The 25069-nt window shown below is 45.9% G+C and overlaps 1 protein-coding gene across 4 annotated transcripts in view; it reads right to left on the reverse strand.

Annotated features, from left to right (window-relative positions):
• The window catches only part of pclob (piccolo presynaptic cytomatrix protein b), a 113242-nt gene that overhangs the window by 74793 nt on the left and 13380 nt on the right, over positions 1-25069 (reverse strand). For all 4 annotated transcript variants that reach the window (XM_052474898.1, XM_052474897.1, XM_052474896.1 and 1 more), the window contains exons 4-8: positions 21850-22818; positions 19580-21172; positions 14254-15171; positions 12559-14169; positions 10959-12086 (exon numbers count right to left, since the gene is read on the reverse strand). In XM_052474898.1, coding sequence (XP_052330858.1) covers positions 10959-12086; positions 12559-14169; positions 14254-15171; positions 19580-21172; positions 21850-22818 — 6219 coding nt within the window. The remainder of the gene's footprint in view (positions 1-10958; positions 12087-12558; positions 14170-14253; positions 15172-19579; positions 21173-21849; positions 22819-25069) is intronic.

A 25069-nucleotide genomic window follows, 5' to 3' on the forward strand; every position in this document is an offset into this window, starting at 1 on the left:
GTCCCCCAGTCCCTTTCCTCTCTACACTAACCTGTCCCCCCAGTCCCTTTCCTCTCTACACTAACCTGTCCCCCAGTCCCTTTCCTCTCTACACTAACCTGTCCCCACAGTCCCTTTCCTCTCTACACTACCCTGTCCCCACAGTCCCTTTCCTCTCTACACTACCCTGTCCCCCCAGTCCCTTTCCTCTCTACACTACCCTGTCCCCACAGTCCCTTTCCTCTCTACACTACCCTGTCCCCCAATCCCTTTCCTCTCTACACTACCCTGTCCCCACAGTCCCTTTCCTCTCTACACTACCCTGTCCCCCCAGTCCCTTTCCTCTCTACACTACCCTGTCCCCACAGTCCCTTTCCTCTCTACACTACCCTGTCCCCACAGTCCCTTTCCTCTCTACACTACCCTGTCCCCCAGTCCCTTTCCTCTCTACACTACCCTGTCCCCCCAATCCCTTTCCTCTCTACACTACCCTGTCCCCCCAGTCCCTTTCCTCTCTACACTACCCTGTCCCCCAGTCCCTTTCCTCTCTACACTACCCTGTCCCCCAATCCCTTTCCTCTCTACACTACCCTGTCCCCCAGTCCCTTTCCTCTCTACACTACCCTGTCCCCCCAGTCCCTTTCCTCTCTACACTACCCTGTCCCCCAGTCCCTTTCCTCTCTACACTACCCTGTCCCCCCAATCCCTTTCCTCTCTACACTAACCTGTCCCCCCAGTCCCTTTCCTCTCTACACCAACCTGTCCCCCAGTCCCTTTCCCCTCTACACTAACCTGTCCCCCAGTCCCTTTCCTCTCTACACTACCCTGTCCCCCAGTCCCTTTCCTCTCTACACTACCCTGTCCCCCAGTCCCTTTCCTCTCTACACTACCCTGTCCCCCAGTCCCTTTCCTCTCTACACTACCCTGTCCCCCCAGTCCCTTTCCTCTCTACACTAACCTGTCCCCCAGTCCCTTTCCTCTCTACACTACCCTGTCCCCCAGTCCCTTTCCTCTCTACACTACCCTGTCCCCACAGTCCCTTTCCTCTCTACACTACCCTGTCCCCCAGTCCCTTTCCTCTCTACACTAACCTGTCCCCCAGTCCCTTTCCTCTCTACACTACCCTGTCCCCCAGTCCCTTTCCTCTCTACACTACCCTGTCCCCACAGTCCCTTTCCTCTCTACACTACCCTGTCCCCCCAGTCCCTTTCCTCTCTACACTAACCTGTCCCCCAGTCCCTTTCCTCTCTACACTACCCTGTCCCCACAGTCCCTTTCCTCTCTACACTACCCTGTCCCCCCAGTCCCTTTCCTCTCTACACTAACCTGTCCCCCAGTCCCTTTCCTCTCTACACTACCCTGTCCCCCAGTCCCTTTCCTCTCTACACTACCCTGTCCCCACAGTCCCTTTCCTCTCTACACTACCCTGTCCCCCCAGTCCCTTTCCTCTCTACACTAACCTGTCCCCCAGTCCCTTTCCTCTCTACACTAACCTGTCCCCACAGTCCCTTTCCTCTCTACACTACCCTGTCCCCCCAGTCCCTTTCCTCTCTACACTACCCTGTCCCCCCAGTCCCTTTCCTCTCTACACTACCCTGTCCCCACAGTCCCTTTCCTCTCTACACTACCCTGTCCCCACAGTCCCTTTCCTCTCTACACTACCCTGTCCCCCAGTCCCTTTCCTCTCTACACTACCCTGTCCCACAGTCCCTTTCCTCTCTACACTACCCTGTCCCCCAGTCCCTTTCCTCTCTACACTACCCTGTCCCACAGTCCCTTTCCTCTCTACACTAACCTGTCCCCACAGTCCCTTTCCTCTCTACACTACCCTGTCCCCCCAGTCCCTTTCCTCTCTACACTAACCTGTCCCCCAGTCCCTTTCCTCTCTACACTACCCTGTCCCCACAGTCCCTTTCCTCTCTACACTACCCTGTCCCCCCAGTCCCTTTCCTCTCTACACTACCCTGTCCCCCAGTCCCTTTCCTCTCTACACTACCCTGTCCCCACAGTCCCTTTCCTCTCTACACTACCCTGTCCCCCAGTCCCTTTCCTCTCTACACTACCCTGTCCCCCAGTCCCTTTCCTCTCTACACTACCCTGTCCCCCAGTCCCTTTCCTCTCTACACTACCCTGTCCCCCCAGTCCCTTTCCTCTCTACACTAACCTGTCCCCACAGTCCCTTTCCTCTCTACACTACCCTGTCCCCCCAGTCCCTTTCCTCTCTACACTAACCTGTCCCCCAGTCCCTTTCCTCTCTACACTAACCTGTCCTCCAGTCCCTTTCCTCTCTACACTACCCTGTCCCCACAGTCCCTTTCCTCTCTACACTAACCTGTCCCCCAGTCCCTTTCCTCTCTACACTACCCTGTCCCCCAGTCCCTTTCCTCTCTACACTACCCTGTCCCCACATTCCCTTTCCTCTCTACACTACCCTGTCCCCACAGTCCCTTTCCTCTCTACACTACCCTGTCCCCACAGTCCCTTTCCTCTCTACACTAACCTGTCCCCCAGTCCCTTTCCTCTCTACACTAACCTGTCCCCCAGTCCCTTTCCTCTCTACAATACCCTGTCCCCCCAGTCCCTTTCCTCTCGACACTAACCTGTCCCTTTACTCTACACTACCCTGTCCCCCCAGTCCCTTTCCTCTCTACACTAACCTGTCCCTTTCCTCTACACTACCCTGTCCTCCAGTCCCTTTCCTCTCTACACTACCCTCTTCCCCCAGCCCCTTTCCTCTCTACAGTACCATGTCCCCCCCCAGTCCCTTTCCTCTCTACACTACCCTGTCCCCCAGTCCCTTTCCTCTCTACACTAACCTGTCCCCCAGTCCCTTTCCTCTCTACACTACCCTGTCCCCCAGTCCCTTTCCTCTCTACACTAACCTGTCCCTTTCCTCTACACTAACCTGTCCCCCGAGTCCCTTTCCTCTCTACACTAACCTGTCCCTTTCCTATCTACACTACCCTGTCCCCCCAGTCCCTTTCCTCTCTACACTACCCTATCCCCCAGTCCCTTTCCCCTCTACACTAACCTGTCCCCCAGTCCCTTTCCTCTCTACAGTACCATGTCCCCCAGTCCCTTTCCTCTCTACACTACCCTGTCCCCCAGTCCCTTTCGACTCTACAGTACCATGTCCCCCCAGTCCCTTGCCTCTCTACACTACCCTGTCTCCCAGTCCCTTTCCTCTCTACAGTACCATGTCCCCCCAGTCCCTTTCGTCTCTACACTAACCAGTCCCCCAGTCCCTTTCGTCTCTACACTACCCTGTCCCTTTCGTCTCTACACTACCCTGTCCCTTTCCTCTCTACACTACCCTGTCCCCCCAGTCCCTTTCCTCTCTACACTACCCTGTCCCCCAGTCCCTTTCCTCTCTACACTAACCTGTCCCCCCAGTCCTTTTCCTCTCTACACTAACCTGTCCCCCAATCCCTTTCCTCTCTACACTAACCTGTCCCCCCAGTCCCTTTCCTCTCTACACTAACCAGTCCCCCCCAGTCCCTTTCCTCTCTACACTAACCAGTCCCCCAGTCCCTTTCGTCTCTACAGTACCATGTCCCTTTCGTCTCTACACTACCCTGTCCCTTTCGTCTCTACACTAACCTGTCCCCAAGTCCCATTCCTCTCTACACTACCCTGTCCCCCCCAGTCCCTTTCCTCTCTACACTAACCTATCCCCCAGTCCCTTTCCTCTCTACACTAACCTGTCCCTTTCCTCTACACTACCCTGTCCCCCAGTCCCTTTCCTCTCTACACTACCCTGTCTCCAAGTACTTCTCCTCTCTCCCTGGCTAAATATGGACTAGTCTCTCACACCTCTCCAGCTGGGATACTGGCCTCAGTCCAAGCTGAAGCATCCAATATATTATAGATTATGTGTATGTATCCGTAAGATGAGGTAAAGTTGTAATATTTAGCAACTACTATTACACCAACACATCGGCACTACATCATGTCAACACATACAAGTAATGGGAGTTTAGAAGGATCAAGATACATGTGTTTGCCAGAGTCGAAGACACAATGTTTCGAGAGGTGAACCTTGTAATGATATGGCTGTTACTAGGTTTCCACTCCAGTAGAGACTCCTGGGCCTACCATCATCCATTCCTTTAAAGAAATAAGTTTGAGCAGGAGCTCTGTGTTGAGATCAGGGGGAGCAGGGGAGCTGTGCAGTCGTCAATTGTGATTAGTCTCAGAGCTGGATTAACTAGGCCTTCACAGTGGCAGCTCTCAGGAAGCTGCTCTGTTGACACACAGGGACCCCATACCAGCTAGAGATACAACACCACCACTGTGTATCTGCTGAGCTCTACACTAAATCACACATTCTCTTTAATGCATTGGACCAACAATCAACCAGCTGAAACAATGAAGTTTTGCCCCCTCTGCATATTTTACAGTGTGATGATCTTTACAGCATTTACAGTGGCTTGAGCGACAAGAGGCATTCATCTTATTCAGCTACAACATCGATAGGCATCGATATCAAATAACACAGGTGTGCAACTCAGCAAAGAATTCTCTTTAAAACAAATGTGAAACCTGAGAGCCTCTAGGTCCAACACACTGCTGCTGTAAGCAAGCATGAACTATTTCCGTAAACATGTCCACATGTCAACATAAACACCACATAACCAATAGCTTGGCTGCATTACTCTATTCACAAGCCCACAGTGGGCTAGCCAAGGCCCCTAGCAGCTGGCGTACAGAAATAGTGGAGATTTACATCTGATATCATCCCATCCGAGAGGTGAGTTGAATAAAAGTTCAGTGGGTTGTGTTAGAAGCTGTATATTTCAGGCCATCAGAGAAACTCTATTCTTATAGAAGCTCGTGCTGGTAGGTTCCTTATTGATTTCCTGGCAGCTGCTTTTGGCAACGGCTGAAGCTGGCTAATATAGTGTTCTTTTAGCAGCCCCCGAAGTGCTCACACTTCTCATCAATCTGGCCCTCTGATAATAGAGCGTGTTGACCCACTAATCTGCAATAAGCAGAGTGCTTCATTCTGAAGACGATGAGCCCAGGCCCTGCTCTCTCTCTGAAATCTGATGAATGACAAGTCAACATATTTTCCTTTGAAGACAGAAGAGAAAGATTGAGGGAGGGGAGAGAGGGAGAGAAGGGAAGAGGATATGGAGAGAGAGAAGAGTAAATAGAAAGAAAGAAAGAAAGAAAGAAAGAAAGAATGAAAGAAAGAATGAAAGAAAGAAAGAAAGAAAGAAAGAAAGAAAGAAAGAAAGAAAGAAGGGACAGGTCTCTAGTGGGAGATTCTATTCCCTCTCCTTCAACTGAAAGCCAAGACCCCCTTCAAAATAGCAAGCAGCACTACTTTCCCATTTTGAAGGGATATTTTAGCTTAAAGGATGCACATCACAGCTAGGAACTGCTCCTATGCACAACACACCGATCAACTGCCCTAAAGTAACAGAGATATTACTCTGTGTCATGACTTCCACCGTAGTTGTTCCCTCTCCTTGTTCGGGCAGTGTTCGGCGGTCGACGTCACCGACCTTCTAGCCATCGCTGATCCATTTTTCATTTTCCATTGGTTTTGTCTTGTCTTCCATCACAACTGGTTCCAATACCATCAATTACATGTTGTGTATTTTAACCCTCTGTTTCCCCTCATGTCCTTGTCGGTACTGGTGTGTGTCGGGTTATGTTACCCATTGATTTTTATTATTATTCTGTTTTCCGGTGGGGTTTTTTGTTAAAAAACTGCACCGTTGGAAACACAGTTATTTCTATCCTGTGTCTGACTTCTCTACCGCCAGTTAAACACCCTTACACTCTGAGTTAATTGAGCTGGAAAGTAGGCTACAGCAGTGAGATTCTACATAGCCCTAATTGTATCAAGGTTACTATCATTTGAGGAAGACCAGGTCCAAGACAGCGCAAGGTCACACTTTTCAATCAGATTGGCTCTGCAGACTATCCTTTCAAACATACAGCCTCAGAAGTCTAAAATAAATGTGACTTGAGCTTTGAGACAAACACACTGAAAAATAAAGTGCTATGGTTATAAACCCTACATGAAAGAGCTTGGCTAGAACCTTGTGAAACACACAGTCTGTGAAGAAGAGTTGAAAGGATGCACCAAGGGGTTTCTCCTTATCGCAGCAGCAACAGCCTGGACCAGGGCCTACAGTGGAACACATCTCAACATTTAGAAATTCCTAGTTGAGAGTACAGCAAATGTACCACAGATTAAGCCACTGACCTTGGTTAATAACCTTGGAGCATTTCACTGTGAGTCTACACCTGTTCTGAAGCATGTGACATAATATTTCATTTGATGTGGAGGTGGGTGTGATGATTGCTGCCTTACAGCTAGGCCTAAAGGTTATGAGGTAGACGTGGACCACGACTTGCAGCTTCTTTTGTTGTTTCCATCTTTCAGGAGCTTTTTTTGTTGTTTACATCTTTGAGGAGTCCTTTTTATTTGAGAAAATAACAAGTTATAGAACTGTCCTTTTATACAGAGGCTATTGGTGGTGCCAGCACATCTGTACTATCAGACTGCCAAACCGCAATAATGCTTCTCTCTATATTACCCTGTATGGAACATTATAACCAAGCAGACAGTATAGTGGTCCAATTGCAAACAGCTGTAAACAGACCCAGGGAGGGAACACAGGTGTCCTAGATAACAGAACATGCACTCAGCCTTTTTCATAAGATCAGCTAGAGTAGAAAGAGAGAGAGGGGAAATGAACAGACTTGCTACTGGCGTTTGCCCATCTAGTTCTAATGCTCCTCCCTCTAACCAAACCACTGCTTTTTATTCTTCTGTAGAGACTAAAACGGCTTTGGCAGCATGTCTGGCAATCTGAAAAAAAGGTTCAAGAGAAGCACAATGCAGTATGACAATGTGGCGGTCAGCTGCCCCTGCAGTTACATATTCCCAGCCATCGTCCTTCAGAGTTACACAGGCGTGTGTTGAGTGGTGTACATACAGTAGTAGCCAGTGTCCCTGTATCCCACAACCCACACCTCAGGCTGCATTGTCTGCTCTCCATGAACGACACGAGAAGGAGAGTTGATTATGTAAGAGCCTCATAAAATGGAGCATTATTCTGCCATAGTGTTGTATGAGCTAGGCTGAGCCTTGTTGAAAACCTGTCTCTGGGAGAAGCACCACAGCATAACAGCTCAGACACGGCAGAGAGGTCTACTCTCATAGCCCTGTTAGTGAGATTCAACATCCAGGGGTGTATGAAGGAACAGGCTTTTCAACTAGCACACAAATTAAAATGCTGAATGTGGCAAATGCAGTATGTCACCTGCAACAAATACTGATAATCATATATCACCTAGAATGCAACCAAAGCAAATAAAATAAATAAATTAAGTGGGCTACATAAATCTTTGAGTTTCCATTCACTGCTAGCTGCTTTCAGGTTTAATCTGGTGGTATTTGTGTCCTGCCTGTGGAGGCTTGTGTAAAATAACCCACCATTTTATTACAAAGGCATTAGCATCAAAAGATGACCTTTAGAAAAGGTCTCCAGTTGTGTGACTAAGAGATGTTATTACATTGGAACCCTGGTGTATCGTCTAGCTAGCCCACTGTATGAACACTGACATCAGAGTGGTGCCATTTGCGTCCCATGTGGAGAGTTTACGCTATCGAAATGATAATATGAGGAAACAATAATAATACTGAATATTGATATGATATGGCTATAATTTGAGGAACCAACAACAAAAATAATAATAATAATGATAATAATACACCTCATTAACCTTTAGGACGTACTCATGGATGAGTGCCGAGGTTGGACTCAGTCATTCAATCACATATGCTATCGCATGCTCACACACCTGCGAGTGAACAACCAATGGGAAAGACTGTAATGCTAGCTGTAAGGGAAGTACTCTTCATTGCCAGCCTGGAAATAGGGTGTTCCTTAATTAACACTAGTTAACCCAGAGGTGACCGAGAGGCGAGAGCAGCACCCAACATGCCAGCGCGTGTCAATGTGTTGCTGACTAAAATTCAACACAGACGTGCACCACTATTAGCAGCAAACAAACGTGTGTAGTATAATTGAAAGGAAACTGTTGAAGTGCAGGGAGCCAGTGATCTGTGAGGGGAGCAGATGGCCGCAGGAGACACATGCTGCTGCTGTACTGATGCTGTGTTGTGTTGGACTTAATCCAGCTCACCTCTGCCTATTAGCATATCACAGGGCCCTGCCATCTCTCACGGGGGCTGGAGTCCCCAGCCAGCGGCAGCAGCAGATCCCATCTCGCTAATGCTGTTGCACAACTCTTAATCACTTTAATACAGTTTCAGTGATGTCGGACCGCCGAGGCTGAGACATCGCCTCGCATGAGCCGTTATGTAATGTCACATCCACTGAGACCTAACCATGAGAGGGATGTCCCAGGAAGAGGCAGGCAGCCATCACCCACACAGAGTGCATTAGACTATGGTTTTAATACTGTTTGAGGGCCCTCAAAAGATTACATAGAGCCATTGTACTTAGACCTCAGTGCTAATGCATTGTCTGGGCAGCTCTCCAGGCAATACTTTTCCACACATTTTCAATGCAGGGATCAGTCTCTCATCTGTAGAGGTCTCATACTTTGAAATCCATCTCACTCTCAAAAAATGGTGGAGAAAATGCTATATTTTTTAAAATATAAACTGCTCTGCCCCAAGGAAGAATGAACTCGTCAGCACATTTAATTCTATTGCCAGTGGTTTTTTAAACACAAGTCTGTTTGGCTGGAATGGGTGCCAATCACTTAGCATTTCAAGGTTCTTGAAAGCTGCATCACTAGTCCCTGCTGGCCACTAATGTTTTTATTGGCCCTTTACCCACTAAGCCTTTAGAAAGTCTTGAGCGAAACACAACAACACTGAAAACCGGGCTGTGATAAATGGAGGTTAACTGCATATAGCAGAGAGGATCCATGTTGCCAGCCCTAGCCCTGTCAGCCTCCACCCCTCAATCCGTCCCCAGCAGCTGGGTGAACTGCTGTGAGCTGTCTGAGCAGGAAGCCAAGGCCTGTTATTATTAGTCATCAGCAGGTAAAATCACCACAAGTAACCTGTAATGACCTACGCTGTTACTGAGTCACTGTTTTCAGAAAACATTTGATTGAGTAGACTACAGCGTCCAAAATCACGTATCACAGCACAAGCAAAGGGAGATATATCAAACACTGGTGCTTTACTACTGATACATTTTCATCCAATGTAAGACAATAAGAAGACCTCTGTAGCAAATGCAAATCCAAAATTGGTCTGCATGGTCTGGACCTGGATTTGAGCTAAAACCCAATTGTCATGACGTTGCCTCTTTGGATGTGGCGAGCCCCATCTCCCTCTTTCCTCCTTCAACTAGGTTGCTGTGGTCAGAGAGAGGTCGTAAATTCCTGAGGATCTCCTCATGGACACACAGTACAGAGAGAGTACATTTTCATAGAGAACAAAGGAATTCCTTCCACCTCACAGAACTTGAGGTACGAACAAATTTCATGTTCCGGAGAAAATATAAAAGATCGGTGAAGAATCCAGCTACGAACTGGTCCGTTTGTCACAACTTGTGGAAGCTCATGGGAGACGGTGTGGCCACATTACCATAACGCTGTTTATATAATAGCCTCAGATATGAGGTTTACATCTAATTATTGTATAAGATGATTGAGTGAGTATGATACTGTTTACACAATTTTACAATGTGACCTTGGACTGTTTAATGAAGGAAAACTCAAAAAGGGAATTGGAGTTAACTAAATCAGAGGACCGCCCCTGAGCCCAGTTAGGGTCAGACATCCTGGGACAGCCCTTTATGCAATTCCGAATAAAACCCAACTTTGAGAAATGATCAGCAGACCATGTTTTTCTCCTTTAGGAGGGGACAAAGGACCATTGCTGAATTTTTTAACCATACCACATGGTTAAACTCTTAGACTATCGATACCGACAGAATAAGAACAAGTCTTTGATATTAATTACTAGTCTGCAGCTAGGAATTCGGTATCATTGAACGTGAAGAATGACAACCGTGAAACATCATTTCTATAACAAATTCATGAATCTCACTCTGCACTATCCCCTCTAACCAAGACACAGAGAGAGAGAGAGAGAGAGAGAGAAAAGGGAACAAAACTCTCCAACAGAAACAAACTTTTCACCAGCGATCAAGACGACACACTGAGTGTAAATATATATATTGATTGCAATTGTTCCCGAATGAGTGAGCCTTCATGTGCAAAGGATTCGCATTTCAATTGTTATAATTATCACTCTGTAGTGACTTCTTAGTCGACCCCCACTTCCCCTTTTGTCTAACAAGCCGCCATGCCGGTTTAGCCCACTAGGGCACATTCTCCTATCATTTCTTGTAACCATATTTACTGTTTGTTTATGCATTTCAGTGAATTACTTAGTTAGTAATAAATAAGTTATTTAAGACAATTGATGTATGGATGACTCATAGTGAAGACTGGGTTCGTGCAGATAACCAACAATTTACAACGTTTGGAATGAGACTAACGTGAGGTAAAGTAAATAATTAATTAATTCGAAGACTAATTGATCAGATAAAATATCTGAAAAGTTATTTTAGAAAATTATAACTTTGCAATCTGAATATTTTTCCTTGGTGCCCCGACTTCTTAGTTAATTACATCTACATGATTAATAAGTTGATTGCGTAATACTAATTACAGAAAATCTTTGATAAAAACTACAAGTCTTCAATGTAATGATAGTAAAGACACGACACAATGCAAAACTATAAGACCTGGCTCCTCTAGAAGCAACATAACTAGTCTAAGGCTGGATAATAAAACAGTTTAGTGAGTATATCAACCTCTGCCATGTGCCTATGGGGTTAGCATTTTCTGAATAGTGCACGAGAAATTACACCTGCTCAACGTGGCATTGGGGATTACAGAGGCCTTGAAACATGTTTAAGTTATACACATAATCAAATGTAATTAACATATTTTCACAGTCTTACCTCTGTTTCATGTGGCATGGGGTTAAATCCACAGAGGTTGCAGACAGTGTTCTTGCATTCGGTGCAGTTGTTGTAGTTGGGAGGGTCCTTGGAGCCCTTGTTGAGTTCCACCTTGCAGAGTGGACAGGTGGACTGGCCTGCTTTGAGAGCTGGTTGGGAAGATGCTGCTCCCTTTGGAGGTTCTAATGGGGGTTGGTCCACTTTGGCCTGTAATAATGTGGGGACCTTGGCCTGCTGGAGTTGCTCTGCTTTCTTCTCCTCTGCATTCTGAACAGCAGGTGGTTTGGTCTCCTTTGCAGGGGGCATCTTGGGAGAGGCCGGTGCAGACACCATGGGGGAAGCTGGCAGAGTGGTGTGGGGCTCATCCTGAACAGCTGAGGTGATCAAAGTGGATGCAGAGCTGAAGATGGAGGAGCCAAAGCCAAACATCTTCCCAGACACTGACTCTTCAGGCTTTGACTGAGCAGGCTGAGATTTAGCACCGCCAAAGCCAAAGAAACCCACTGACTGCTTTGGGGGCTTGGCCTGTGGTTGTGATACAGCTTTGGCAGGAGAGGTTCCACCTTTTGGAAGCTGTTGTTGAGGCTTTCCATGCTCCTGCTTTAGGGGATCAGTTTTGGGGTCTATCTTTGGAACTTGCTGGGGCTGTAGTTGTGGTGGGGGCTTAGCATCAGGCTGTTGCAGTGGAGGAGTTTGCTTTTCTGGCTGTTGTGCAGGTGTAACAGCACCACTCGGTATGGGTGTCACTGGAATTGTTTGGTCCACTGGTTTCTGAACAATTATAGGTTCCTGTTTGTCCTTTGCAGCCACAGCAGGTGGAGCAGGTTTGTTTTGTGGGGATCCTGGTGCTGGGGTCTCCTCCTTTTTGACTGCAGCTGTTGATGGGGTTCTAGCCGGTATTAGTGTCTCCTGAGGTGCAGTCGGTGGAGGAATCTCTTTTTGGGCAGCCGCAGGTGCTGGAATCTCCTCCTTTTGGGGTTTAGCTGTTGCTGGGGTCAGCTTTAGAGATGCAGCAGGTGTGGAGACTTTGCTTGGCAAGGGTTGGGATTTAATCATCGGCGGTCCTGGGGGTTCCATTCCTCCAATAGCTCTCTGCATCTGGCAGTTCAGACACAGCCATTCCTTTACCTGAAATAAAATAACAGTATTGAACATTTTTTTCAACAAACAATCTTGTAGAATTGTATTGAAGTCTGAGGACTTACAGATGCTCTTATCTTAGTTGCTATTTAAATGCTTCATACTAGATGTTACAAACATGTAGTAAAACTACTGACATAATGCTCTAAATCTGAAGATGTTAAATCAAATGAATAATTTATATCAGACTGTATTAATACAATTCTTCCAGATTACAATTTGCTTCCAGTAAGATCATAAACAAATATTAGACTATTTGGAGAAAAGCCAATAGTTATAACAAGAGCTCCATCAAAGCTTCTTGTTATCCTATTTTACAACTCAGATGAAAGAGATGACTGGCAACTATAGACACTGTCAATGCATAGTTAGTATTCTTAAATAACTGTTGTAAAATAAAGTGTAACATTTATGTTAGAGTAGCCAAATTACTTTGATGAAACATAGAGAGTTTAATTACCTCTGTTTCATGTGGCATGGGGTTGAATCCACAGAGGTTGCAGACAGTGTTCTTGCATTCGGTACAGGTGTTGTAGTTGGGAGGGTCCTTGGAGCCCATGTTGAGGTCCACCTTGCAGAGTGGACAGGTGGACTGGCCTGCTTTGGCAGATGGTTGGGAGGATGCTTCTCCCATTGGATGCTCTGATGGGGGTTTGTCTACGTTGGCCTGTAATAATGTGGGGACCTTGGCCTGCTGGGGTTGCTCTGCTTTCTTCTCCTCTGCATTCTGAACAGCAGGTGGTTTGGTCTCCTTTGCAGGGGGCATCTTGGGAGAGGCCGGTGCAGACACCATGGGGGAAGCTGGCAGAGTGGTGTGGGGCTCATCCTGAACAGCTGAGGTGATCAAAGTGGATGCAGAGCTGAAGATGGAGGAGCCAAAGCCAAACATCTTCCCAGACACTGAATCTTCAGGCTTTGAGGAAGCAGGCTGAGACTTAGGACCACCAAAGCCAAATAAGCCTCCTGACTCCTGCTTGGGGGGTTGCTGTGTGGATGGGATGGCACTACTCTGGCTGGGCTGCTGTGGTGGTGTCTGAGGTTCTGATGTTCTCCGGTTCTCTAGTTGCTTCTGAGCAGGTGCTGAACTGGCTGGTTTCCCAAGCTCCTGCTTTGGGGGAGTGATTTTGGGGTCTGGCTTTGGAGCTTCCTGGGGCTGTACTTGTGCCAGAGGCTGTGCAGCAGGCATTTTCTTTTCTGGCTGCTGTAAGGGTTGAACAACCTTGTTCTGCTTGTTTGTAGGTGTGGCTGGTGGCTCCATCGACTTTTGAACAATTGCAGGTTTCTGGTTGTCAATTGAGATCTCAGTAGATGAACACTCTTTTTTCATTGCGGAGTCAAGTGTTGTTGTCTCGTTTGTTTTGAGTGAATCTGGAACAGGTGCCTCATTGCTTATAACTGCAGCTGGAAGTTGGACCTCTTTAGTCTCTACTGCTGATGAAAATGGTGCTTCCTTCTTCAGAGGTAAACCTGATTGTACAGCATAGTTATCTTGGGTTGAACCTGGTGTTGGGGACACCTTTCTGTTTTGTGAACCTGGTAGTATATGTTCCTTATTATTTTGAGGTGAGGCTGGTGCCCCCTTAGTGAGAGGTGAACCAGTGACCTCCTTGATGAGAGGGGAGGCAGAAGTTGGTTCCTCCTTGATAAGGGCTGAGGCAGAAACGTCCTTCTTGATAGGCAAAGCTGTGGTTGGGACCTCATCTGTTACAGACACACCTGGTGGTGTAGGATATTTTTTATTTTGTGGTGAATCTGGTGTTGGAGTGTCCTGCTTTAAAGCTGTAACTGGTGTCTCCCCCATTTTGGATGAGGCTGGTAATGGAGTCTCCTTTTGTGGTGCAGCAAGAGTGGTTGTCTCTTCTTTTTGTATTGTGGAGGCGGCCTTCTTCTGATCTACAGCAGGTATCGCAGTCTCCTTTACCTTTTGAGTTGCCGGAGGCTCCTTTTGAGGTGCAACAGGTGTAGAAACTTTGTTGAGTAAGGGTTGGGGTTTCATCATGAGGGGTTCTGAGGGTTCCATTCCCCCAAGAGCTCTCTGCATCTGGCAGTTCAGACACAGCCATTCCTTCACCTGAAAAAACATATTCAGTCAAATTTAATTTAAGAGTAAAATAAACAAGAACATAAAATACCACATGCTTGCAATTTAATTTACCTCAGTAACATGTGGCATTGGGTTAAATCCACAGAGGTTGCAGACAGTGTTCTTGCATTCGGTACAGGTGTTGTAGTTGGGAGGGTCCTTGGAGTTAATGTTGAGGTCCACCTTGCAGAGTGGACAGGTGGACTGGCCTGCTTTGAGAGCTGGTTGGGAGGATACTACTCCTTTTGGAGGCCCTGATGAGGGTTGGTCAACTTTAGCCTGTACTGATGGGGGGACCTTGGCCTGCTGGGGTTGCTCTGCTTTTGATTCCTCTGCTCTCTCGGTAGCAGGTGGTTTGGTCTCCTTTGCAGGGGGCAACTTGTGAGAGGCCAGTGCAGACACCTTCGGGGAACCTGGCGGTGTGGTGTGGGGCTCATCCTGAACAGCTGAGGTGAGCAAAGTGGATGCAGAGCTGAAGATGGAGGAGCCAAAGCCAAACATCTTACCAGACACTGACTCTTCAGCCTTTGAGGGGGTAGACTGAGATTTGGTACCACCAAAGCCAAAGAAGCCTCCTGACTCCTGCTTGGGGTGTTGCTGTGTGTCTGGGATGGCACTACTCTGCCTACGCCCAGGCTGGCTGGGCTGCTGTGGTGGTTTCTGAGGTTCTGAAGCTCTTCGGTTCCCTTGTGATGCCATCTGAGCTGGGCTTGCCGGCATTTGAGTGCCTGCTCCTTTAGTAGCTTCAGCTTTTGATATATCAGCTGCAGGGGGAACTGGTTTCCTTTGAGGGGAGCTTGGGATTGGACTGTCTGTCTTCACAGATGCAGCACGTGTTGCAATGTCCTTTTGAGCTGCAATAGGTGTCACAGTGACTGTTTGAGGTGCAAAAACTTTGTTGGGATACAGTTTCATCATGAGGGGTTCTGGGGGTTCAATTCCTCCAAGAGCTCTCTGCATCTGGCAGTTCAGACACAGCCACTCCTTCATCTGAAAGTGCAGTGTTGTGTTAGATACATATTGTTGTTGGATACTGGGTTAAACTTGGGACATTGCTATCCTAGAGACTGATTTTTACATCAGAATTTAATGGTTATCTGTAGGAGCCAGATGGCTTTGGAATGTGCTGGGTGGACAGGAGGAAGACACAGGATTGCTATAGGGGATACGGATGGACATCTGTGAATTGGGCAAATGAGGGGTTGAGGTCAGGTCAGATCCCCTTAAGGGAGAAATTATGCTTTATTACCCCTTTACTTCATCTTCCTGTCAAACCACAATTGATGTTAGGATTAGAGAGAAGGGGGAGTGCCTACATTGGAGTATACAGTGGCTTGCGAAAGTATTCACCCCCTTGGCATTTTTCCTACTTTGTTGCCTTACATCCTGGAATTAAAATGTATGTTTTGGGGGGTTTGTATCACTTGATTTACACATCATGCCTTCCACTTTGAAGATGCAAAATATTTCATCTTGTGAAACAAACAAGAAATAAGACAAAAAACTGAAAACTTGAGCATTTACAACTATTCATCCCACCCAAAGTCAATACTTTGTAGAGCCACCGTTTCCAGCAATTACAGCAGTAAGTCTCTTGGGGTATGTCTCTATAAGTTTGGCACATCTAGCCACTAGGATTGTTGCCCATTCTTCATCGCAAAACTGCTCCAGCTCCTTCATGTTGGATGGGTTCCGCTGGTGTACAGCAATCTTTAAGTCATACAACAGATTCTCAATTGGATTGAGGTCAGGGCTTTGACTAGGCCATTCCAAGACATTTAAATGTTTCCCCTTAAACCACTGAAGTGTTGCATTAGCAGTATGCTTAGGGTCATTGTCCTGCTGGAAGGTGAACCTCTGTCCCAGTCTCAAATCTCTGTAAGACTGAAACAGGTTTCCCTAAAGAATTTCCCTGTATTTAGCGCCATCCATCATGCCTTCAATTCGGACCAGTTTCCCAGTCCCTGCCGATGAAAAACATCTCCACTGCATGATGCTGACACCACCATGCTTCACTGTGGGGATGATGTTCTCGGGGTGATGAGAGATGTTGGGTTTGCACCAGACATAGCGTTTTCCTTGATGACCAAAAAGCTCAATTTTAGTCTCATCTGACCAGAGTACCTTCTTCCATATGTTTGGGGAGTCTCCCACATGCCTTTTGGCAAACACCAAACATGTTTGCTTATTTTTTTCTTTAAGCAATACCTTTTTTTCTGGCCACTCTTTTGTAAAGCCCAGCTCTGTGGAGTGTACAGCTTAAAGTGGTTTTATGGACACATACTCCAATCTTTGCATCTCCTTCAGGGTTATCTTTGGTTTCTTTGTTGCCTCTCTGATTAAAGCCTCCTTGCCTGGTCTGTGAGTTTTGGTGGGCGGCCCTCTCTTGGCAGGTTTGTTGTGGTGACATATTCTTTCCATTTTTCAACAATAGATTCTACAGTGCTCTGTGGGATATTCAACGTTCCGTAAAATTTGTATAACCCAACTCTGATCTGTACTTCTCCACAACTTTGCCCCTGACCTTTTTGGAGAGCTCCTTGGTCTTCAGGGTGCCACTTGCTTGGAGGTGCCCATTGCTTAGTGGTGTTGCAGACTCTGGGGCCTTTCAGAACATGTAACAACTTAGATTGCAGACAGGTGGACTTTATTTAACTAATTATGTGACTTCTGGAGGTAATTGGTTGCACCAGCTCTTATTTAGGGACTTCATAGCAAAGGGGGGAATACACAAGAACTCACCACTTTTCCGTAAAAAAAAAAAAAAGTTTTTTTATATTTTACTTCACCAATTTGGACTATTTTGTGTATGTGAATTACATGAAATCAAAATAAAATCCATTTAAATTACAGGTTGTAATGCAACAAAACAGGACAAACTCCAAGGGGGATGAATACTTTTGCAAGGCGCTGTATATACTTGTGGTGGTGGAAAGATGCTTTGTCTAATGCAGCTGTATTGATCCTCTGGGCAGAAAAAACTTGGTAAAGCTTTCATAGTGTCCATAGAGTTTTTTACTCTGAGAATTAGAACCTAACACTGTATGGGGGATGGGGGTGTGTGGAATAAACCGATACAGTTACATATCACAACATTATTTTTCAACAATAATATATTGATATTTGATTCCAAGAATCGATTTGTAAAAACATATATAAACATTGCCTTCGGAAAGTGTTCAGACCCCTTGACTTTTTACACATTTTGTTACGTTACAGTCTAATTCTAAAATGGATTAAATAAAATCCTCATTAATCTTCAAACAATACCCTAGAATGTCAAAGCGAAAACAGGTTTTTACAAATGTTTGCAAATATATAAAAAAACAATAAACAGAAATACCTTATTTAGATACAGTTTAAGTCGGAGTTTACATACACTTTAGCCAAATACATTTATACTCAGTTTTTCACAATTCCTGGCATTTAATCCTAGTAAAAATTACCTGTCTTAGGTCAGTTAGGATCACCACTTTATTTTAAGAATGTGAAATTTTAGAATAATAGTAGAGAGTGATTTATTTCAGCTTTATGTCTTTCATCACATTCCCAGTGGGACAAAAGGTTACATACACTCAATTAGTATTTGAAAGCATTGCATTTAAATTGTTTAACATGGGTCAAGCATTTCGGGTAGCCTTCCACAAGCTTCCCACAATGAGTTGGGTGAATTGTGCCGCATCCCTCCTGACAGAGCTGGAAAAATGATTTGTCTCATACACAAAGTAGATGTCCTAACCGGCTTGCCAAAACTATAGTTTGTTAACAACACATTTGTGGAGTGGTTGAAAAACGAGTTTTAATGAATCCAAACTAATTGTATGTAAACTTCTCACTTCAACTGTAAGTATTCAGACCCTTTGCTATGAGACTCGAAATTGACCTCAGGTGCACCCTGTTTCCATTGATCATCCTAGAGCTGTTTCTACAACTTGGTTGGAGTCCACCTGTGAAAAATTCAATTGAATGGACATGATTTGAAAAGGCAAAAACCTGTCTATATAAGGTCCCACAGTTGACAGTGCATGTCAGAGCAAAAACCAAGCCACGAGGTCGAAGGAATTGCCTGTAGAGCTCAGAGACAAGATTGTGTCGAGGAATAGATCTGGGGAAGGGTACAAAAACAATTCTGCAGACTTGAAGATCCACAAGAACACAGTGGCCTCCATCATACTTAAATTTAAGATGTTTGGAAACGCCAAGACTCTTCCTAGAGCTGACCGCCTGACCAAACTGATCAATCAGGATACAAGGGCATTGGTCAGGGAGCTGACCAAGAACCTGATGGTCACTCTGACAGAGCTCTAGAGTTCATCTGAAACAAAGATGGAACTCTTTGGCCTGAATGAAAAGCGTCACGTCTGGAGGAAACCTGGCACCATCCAGATGTTTTTCAGTGGCAGGGACTGGGAGACTAGTCAGGATCAAGACAAAGATGAACAGAGCAAAGTACAGAGAGATCCATGATGAAAACCTGCTTCAGAGCACTCAGGACTCAGACTGCGGTGAAGGTTGACCTTCCAACAGGACAACGACCCTAAGCACACAGCCAAGAAAATGCAGGTGTGGCTTCGGAACAAGTCTCCGAATGTCCTTGAGTTGCCCAGCCAGAGCCCGGACTTGAACCTGATCTAACATCTCTTGAGAGACCTGAAAATAGCTATGCAGCAATGCTCCCGATCCAACCTGACAGAGCTTGAAAGGATCTGCAGAGAAGAATGGGAGAAACTCCCCAAATACAGGTGTGCCAAGAATGTAGAGTTATAGACAAGAAGACTCGATGCTGTAATTGCTGCCAAAACCTATCTTTGCCATGTTATTATGAGATATTGTGCGTAGATTGATGAGGAAAAGAAACATTTTAATCCATTTTAGAATAAGGCTGTAATGTAACAAAATGTGGAAAAAGTCAAGGGGTCTAAATACTTTCCATAGGCACTGTATATTTAAGCAATAAGGCACTAGGGGGTGTGGTATATTGGCCATATACCACAAACGCCTGAGGTGCCTTATTGCTATTATAAATTGGTTACCAATGCAATTAGACCAGTACAAATACATGTTTTGTCATACCAGTGGTATATGGTATGATATACCACGGCTGTCAGCCAATTCAGGGCTCGAACCACCCAGTTTATAATGCTGAATATTTCCATCTGAATATTCAGTCTGCATACGACATCGTTTCTCTAAGTATCTTGCTTGAATATTATACAGTATTTAAGTTGAATTGATATGTTACAATTTGTGTAACTAAAGCACTCAATACAAGTACCTTAAATGTCCCTATTATTGAAACTTTCAACTGATAAAACATTGGTAGGCAAAGGCAATTTGACAGAGTAGCCATAATTGTCTTACGTTTATTAAATTAATTCCCAGAATAGTAATTTCTTACCTCAGTAACGCTTGGCATGGGGTTAAATCCACAGAGGTTGCAGACAGTGTTCTTGCATTCGGTGCAGGTGTTGTAGTTGGGAGGGTCCTTGGAGCCCATGTTGAGTTCCACCTTGCAGAGTGGACAGGTGGACTGGCCTGCTTTGAGAGCTGGTTGGGAAGATGCTGCTCCCTTTGGAGGCTCTGATGGGGGTTTGTCTACGTTGGCCTGTAATAATGTGGGGACCTTGGCCTGTTGGGGTTGCTCTGCTTTCTTCTCCTCTGCATTCTGAACAGCAGGTGGTTTGGTCTCCTTTGCAGGGGGCATCTTGGGAGAGGCCGGTGCAGACACCATGGGGGAAGCTGGCAGAGTGGTGTGGGGCTCATCCTGAACAGCTGAGGTGATCAAAGTGGATGCAGAGCTGAAGATGGAGGAGCCAAAGCCAAACATCTTCCCAGACACTGAATCTTCAGGCTTTGAGGGGGTAGACTGAGATTTGGGACCACCAAAGCCAAAGAAGCCTCCTGACTCCTGCTTGGTGTGTTGCTGTGTGGACGGAATGGCAATACTCTGCCTACGCCCAGGGCTGGGCTGCTGTGGTGGTTTCTGAACTTCTGATGTTCTCCGGTTTTCCTGTGGTTTCTTCTGAGCAGGTCCTGGAGAGGTCCCAACTTTAGGAGGCTGTTGCTGAGGCTTCACAGGTTCTGCTTTCAGTGCACTTGCTGGGGTCTGCTGAGGCTTCACAGGTTCTGCTTTCAGTGCACTTGCTGGGGTCTGCTGAGGCTTCACAGGTTCTGCTTTCAGTGCACTTGCTGGGGTCTGCTGAGGCTTCACAGGTTCTGCTTTCAGTGCAATTGCTGGGGTCTGCTGAGGCTTCACAGGTTCTGCTTTCAGTGCACTTGCTGGGGTCTGCTGAGGCTTCACAGGTTCTGCTTTCAGTGCACTTGCTGGGGTCTGCTGAGGCTGGACTTGTGGAGTCTTCTGCTGTAGGGGCTGCTGCTGTGGTTGTGCAGCACTCCCCTGCTTAGCCCCTGATGGGTCTCCTGGTTTTAAAGGACTTGAATGTTTCTGGTCCTGCTTTGCAGTCATTGTGGGGGAGTCTGGCTTTCTCTGGGGGGAGGCTGGCATTGGGGTGTCTTTCTTTGGGGCTAAGGCTGGTGTTTGAGCCTCTTTTTTGGGTGACACTGGTGTTAGTGCACCTTTTTGGGCACCAGTTGGTGTGGGAGTCTCCTGCTTTTGAAGCGCAAAGGGTGCAGACACCTTGAAGGAAGCTGGCGGTGTGGTGTGGGGCTCATCCTGAACAGCCGAAGTGATCAAAGTGGATGCAGAGCTGAAGATGGATGAACCAAAGCCAAACATCTTCCCAGACACTGACTCTTCAGGTTTTGAGGAGACAGGCTGAGAGGCTGGAGTCACTGACTCCTTTTTGGGTGAGGCTGGTGTAGTGGCCACTTTTTGGGGACCAGATGCTGTTGGTGTGTCTCTCATTTGAGGAGCAGCAGGAGCAGAGACTTTGTTGGGGGAAGGCTTGGGTTTCATCATGGTAGGTCCATGAGGTTCCATTCCTCCAAGTGCTCTGTGCATCTGGCAGTTCAGACACAGCCACAAATTCACCTGAAAATGTTTTCCATTGTGAGAGGAATACAGAATTTAATCAATTTCATATACAGCTATACATCTGCATGATGGAAAACAGCACGAGCAAATGTTTCTGCCGTGATATCATCAGACATTTCTCCTTGCTCTCTGAGACATAAATCATCCAGCACTCTGTGATACATCATTGTTGCAGTTTAGAGCGTCAACATGACTTGCAGTTTAAGTATTAGGTGTATTGCATATGCAAAGCACTCTGCACTTCCACTTCTATTCCTTAGTTGGTAGTGTTGGTAGAATTGAGTCAAGACCAAGTCAGGAAATTAAATAGCCATAACCACTACAATTGAGACTTTGATTTGCCTCTCTTTAGTAAAGTGAAATACCAATTTTTCCATGTAGGCTAAAAACATGTCAGACAAGTTGTTTATATTTGTAAGAAGAGAGAATGAACAATTTATGAACCGACCAACGGTGCAATGTCTAAAGGTTATATCTGGAACCGAAATACATAGAAATTAATAGACATTTCAAATCTAAAAAATAACATAATTTCAGAATGACTAAGATTATCCGTGTAGAGATTAATTGGCTCTCTGAACTTTTATATAAAATAAAGTTATCTTTGTCCAAATAATAATACATCAAAAATGATTTCTTCACACAGTAATTAAGTGATATTTGGTCAATCTTACCTCAGTAACATGTGGCATGGGGTTGAATCCACAGAGGTTGCAGACAGTGTTCTTGCATTCGGTGCAGGTGTTGTAGTTAGGAGGGTCCCTGGAGCCCATGTTGAGTTCCACCTTGCAGAGCGGACAGGTAGACTGGCCTGCTTTGGGAGATGGTTGGTAGGATGCTGTTCCCTTTGGAGGCTCTGATGGGGGTTTGTCCACGTTGACCTGTACTGATGGGGGGACCTTGGCCTGCTGGGGTTGCTCTGCTTTCTTCTCCTCTGCTTTCTGAGCAGCATGTGGTTTGGTCTCCTTTGTAGGGAGCATCTTGGGAGAGGCCTGGGCTGCTGCAGACACCTTTGGGGAACCTGGTGGTGTGGTGTGGGGCTCATCCTGAACAGCTGAGGTGATCAAAGTGGATGCAGAGCTGAAAATGGAGGAGCCAAAGCCAAACACCTTCCCAGACACTGAATCTTCAGGCTTTGAGGAAATCTGAGATTTAGGACCACCAAAGCCACCAAAGAAGCCCCCTGACTCCTGCTTGGGGGGCTTGGCCTGTAGTGTTGGCACAGCTTTGGCAGGAGATGTCCCACCTTTTGGAGGCTCTTGCTGAGGCTTCCCAGGCACCTGCTGTGACAGGGTGGCATTGTTCCGCTCATGCCCAGGTTGCCCTGGCTGATCTGGTGGTTTCTGAGGCCCTGATGTTCTCCGGTTCTCCTGTGGTGCCTTCTGAACAGGTGCTGGGCTGGCTGGTTTCTGAAGGTCTGCTGTTCTAGCAGCATCTGCCTTGAGTGGCTCTGTTGCTGATGTAGAAGGTTTTCTCTGGGGGGAGCCTGGTGTTGGAATGTCTTTCTTTTGGGTAGCGATGGGTGTGACAGTGGCCTTCTGAGGTGCAGAACCTTTGTTTGGAGAAGGTTGGGGTTTCATCATGGGAGGTCCTGTGGGTTCCATTCTCTTCATCTGGCAGTTCAGACACAGCCACTCCTTCACCTGAAAGAAAATGACAGCGTAAAAATGGTCAAATCACATTATCCAACATGGTTAAATATGATTTAGTACCATGATTTCAATCAGAAACACTAAATATGCCTTCGTCAATGCGCCGATACTTGCAAATGTGATAATGGGTACTTGTGAACTTCAACTTCCACATAATCAGTAAACAAAGCAATATTCACAATGTTCTGTGCCTGTTATCATGAGATAGTTTTAGGTCTTTGTAGAGAAGCCCAAGCTTATTTACAATTCAAGCTGCTGCTAGACATCAGTAACTAAATATTTCTAATGTGTTGTGTCAAGTTTAAGACGATTTCAATGTCAGTGTCCTCAAGGAAATTTAGCTATGAATTTAACTGTCCAAGAGGACAGTGTTCACACATTGTGTAAAATAAATTGTTCATAATTATTCCATCTTCGCTAATTACACCTTTTTGTGTTATTTAAGCAATTATTCCTTGATAGTATATTATACAGTAGCCATTAGCCAATAGTAAAAGGCTATACCTTTGTGCTATTATGAGACACTCACACTCCCACTTAGGAGGGACTCTCACTTAGGAAGGACTCTCACTTAGGAGGGACTCTCACTTAGGAGGGACTCTCACTTAGGAGGGAGCTGAACACCAGTCTTAAAATAAATGATGTGTCCTACAACTCGCTGCCTGCACTCACAATTAAAATGTCCTCTACTGTAAATGGGCAGGGGACCATCAGGTCTCCAAACATACATGAACTCTGTGTTTTAATCTGTTTATCTGCTCTCTGATAGCGATACAGTCCTCCTGAGGGAAGCACATAATGCTGTCTATCAGACAAAAGGCCATTAGTAAAGCGTGTGGAACAGTTTACAATACCTCCCACTGCCTCTTGTAATGATACGAGGCCTCTGTGATGGTAAGGGAGTCACTGGTCTGCATAATGCAATGATAACACTAACGGATCTCATCAGCTCTGAGATATGTGCTGTTAACCAAGTCAGAGGTGAAACTCTTCCCAACTTCCCCTTGTGGTGCTGCAAAGACTGTCAGATGGACAACTACATTATCTTAATCACTATACAAGAAGTGGGTCTGTATAATCAGCGTGCTCTACTCATGAACACAGCAAGCTCTCCATTCTGTGGATTCATAGTTTAGGCCATCATGAACACAGCAAGCTCTCCATTCTGTGGACTCCTAGTTTAGGCCATCATGAACACAGCAAGCTCTCCATTCTGTGGACTCCTAGTTTAGGCCATCATGATGCACAGCAAATTATTCAGTGTAAAAAAAAAAATAATAATCAACATGGAGAGTGTAAAATCAAATTCAAATCCAATCAAATGTATTTGTCACATGGTTAGCAGATGTTAATGCGAGTGTAGCGAAATGCTTGTGCTTCTAGTTCCGACAATGCAGTAATAACCAACGAGTAATCTAACCTAACAATTCCAAAACTACTACCTTATACACACAAGTGTAAAGGGATAAAGAATATGTACATAAAAATATATGAATGAGTGATGGTACAGAAGGGCATAGGCAAGATGCAGTAGATGGTATCGAGTACAGTATATACATATACATATGAGATGAGTAATGTAGGGTATGTAAACATTATATTAAGTAGCATTGTTTAAAGTGGCTAGTGATATATTTTACATCAATTTCCATCAAATCCCATTTTTAAAGTGGCTGGAGTTGAGTCAGTGTGTTGGCAGCAGCCACTCAATGTTAGTGGTGGCTGTTTAACAGTCTGATGGCCTTGAGATAGAAGCTGTTTTTCAGTCTCTCGGTCCCTGCTTTGATGCACCTGTACTGACCTCGCCTTCTGGATGATAGCGGGGTGAACAGGCAGTGGCTCGGATGGTTGTTGTCCATGATGATCTTTATGGGGGGGTGCTCCCTCTGCTGTTTCCTGAAGTCCACAATAATCTCCTTTGTTTTGTTGACGTTGAGTGTGAGGTTATTTTCCTGACACCACACTCCGAGGGCCCTCACCTCCTCCCTGTAGGCCGTCTCGTCGTTGTTGGTAATCAAGCCTACCACTGTAGTGTTGTCCGCAAACTTGATGATTGAGTTGGAGGCGTGCATAGCCACGCAGTCGTGGGTGAACAGGGAGTACAGGAGAGGGCTCAGAACGCACCCTTGTGGGGCCCCAGTGTTGAGGATCAGCGGGGTGGAGATGTTGTTACCTACCCACATCACCTGGGGGCGGCCCGTCAGGAAGTCCAGTACCCAGTTGCATAGGGCGGGGTCGAGAC

Source organism: Oncorhynchus keta, chromosome 22 (genome assembly GCF_023373465.1).
Source record: "Oncorhynchus keta strain PuntledgeMale-10-30-2019 chromosome 22, Oket_V2, whole genome shotgun sequence".
Taxonomy (NCBI): Eukaryota; Metazoa; Chordata; class Actinopteri; order Salmoniformes; family Salmonidae; genus Oncorhynchus; species Oncorhynchus keta.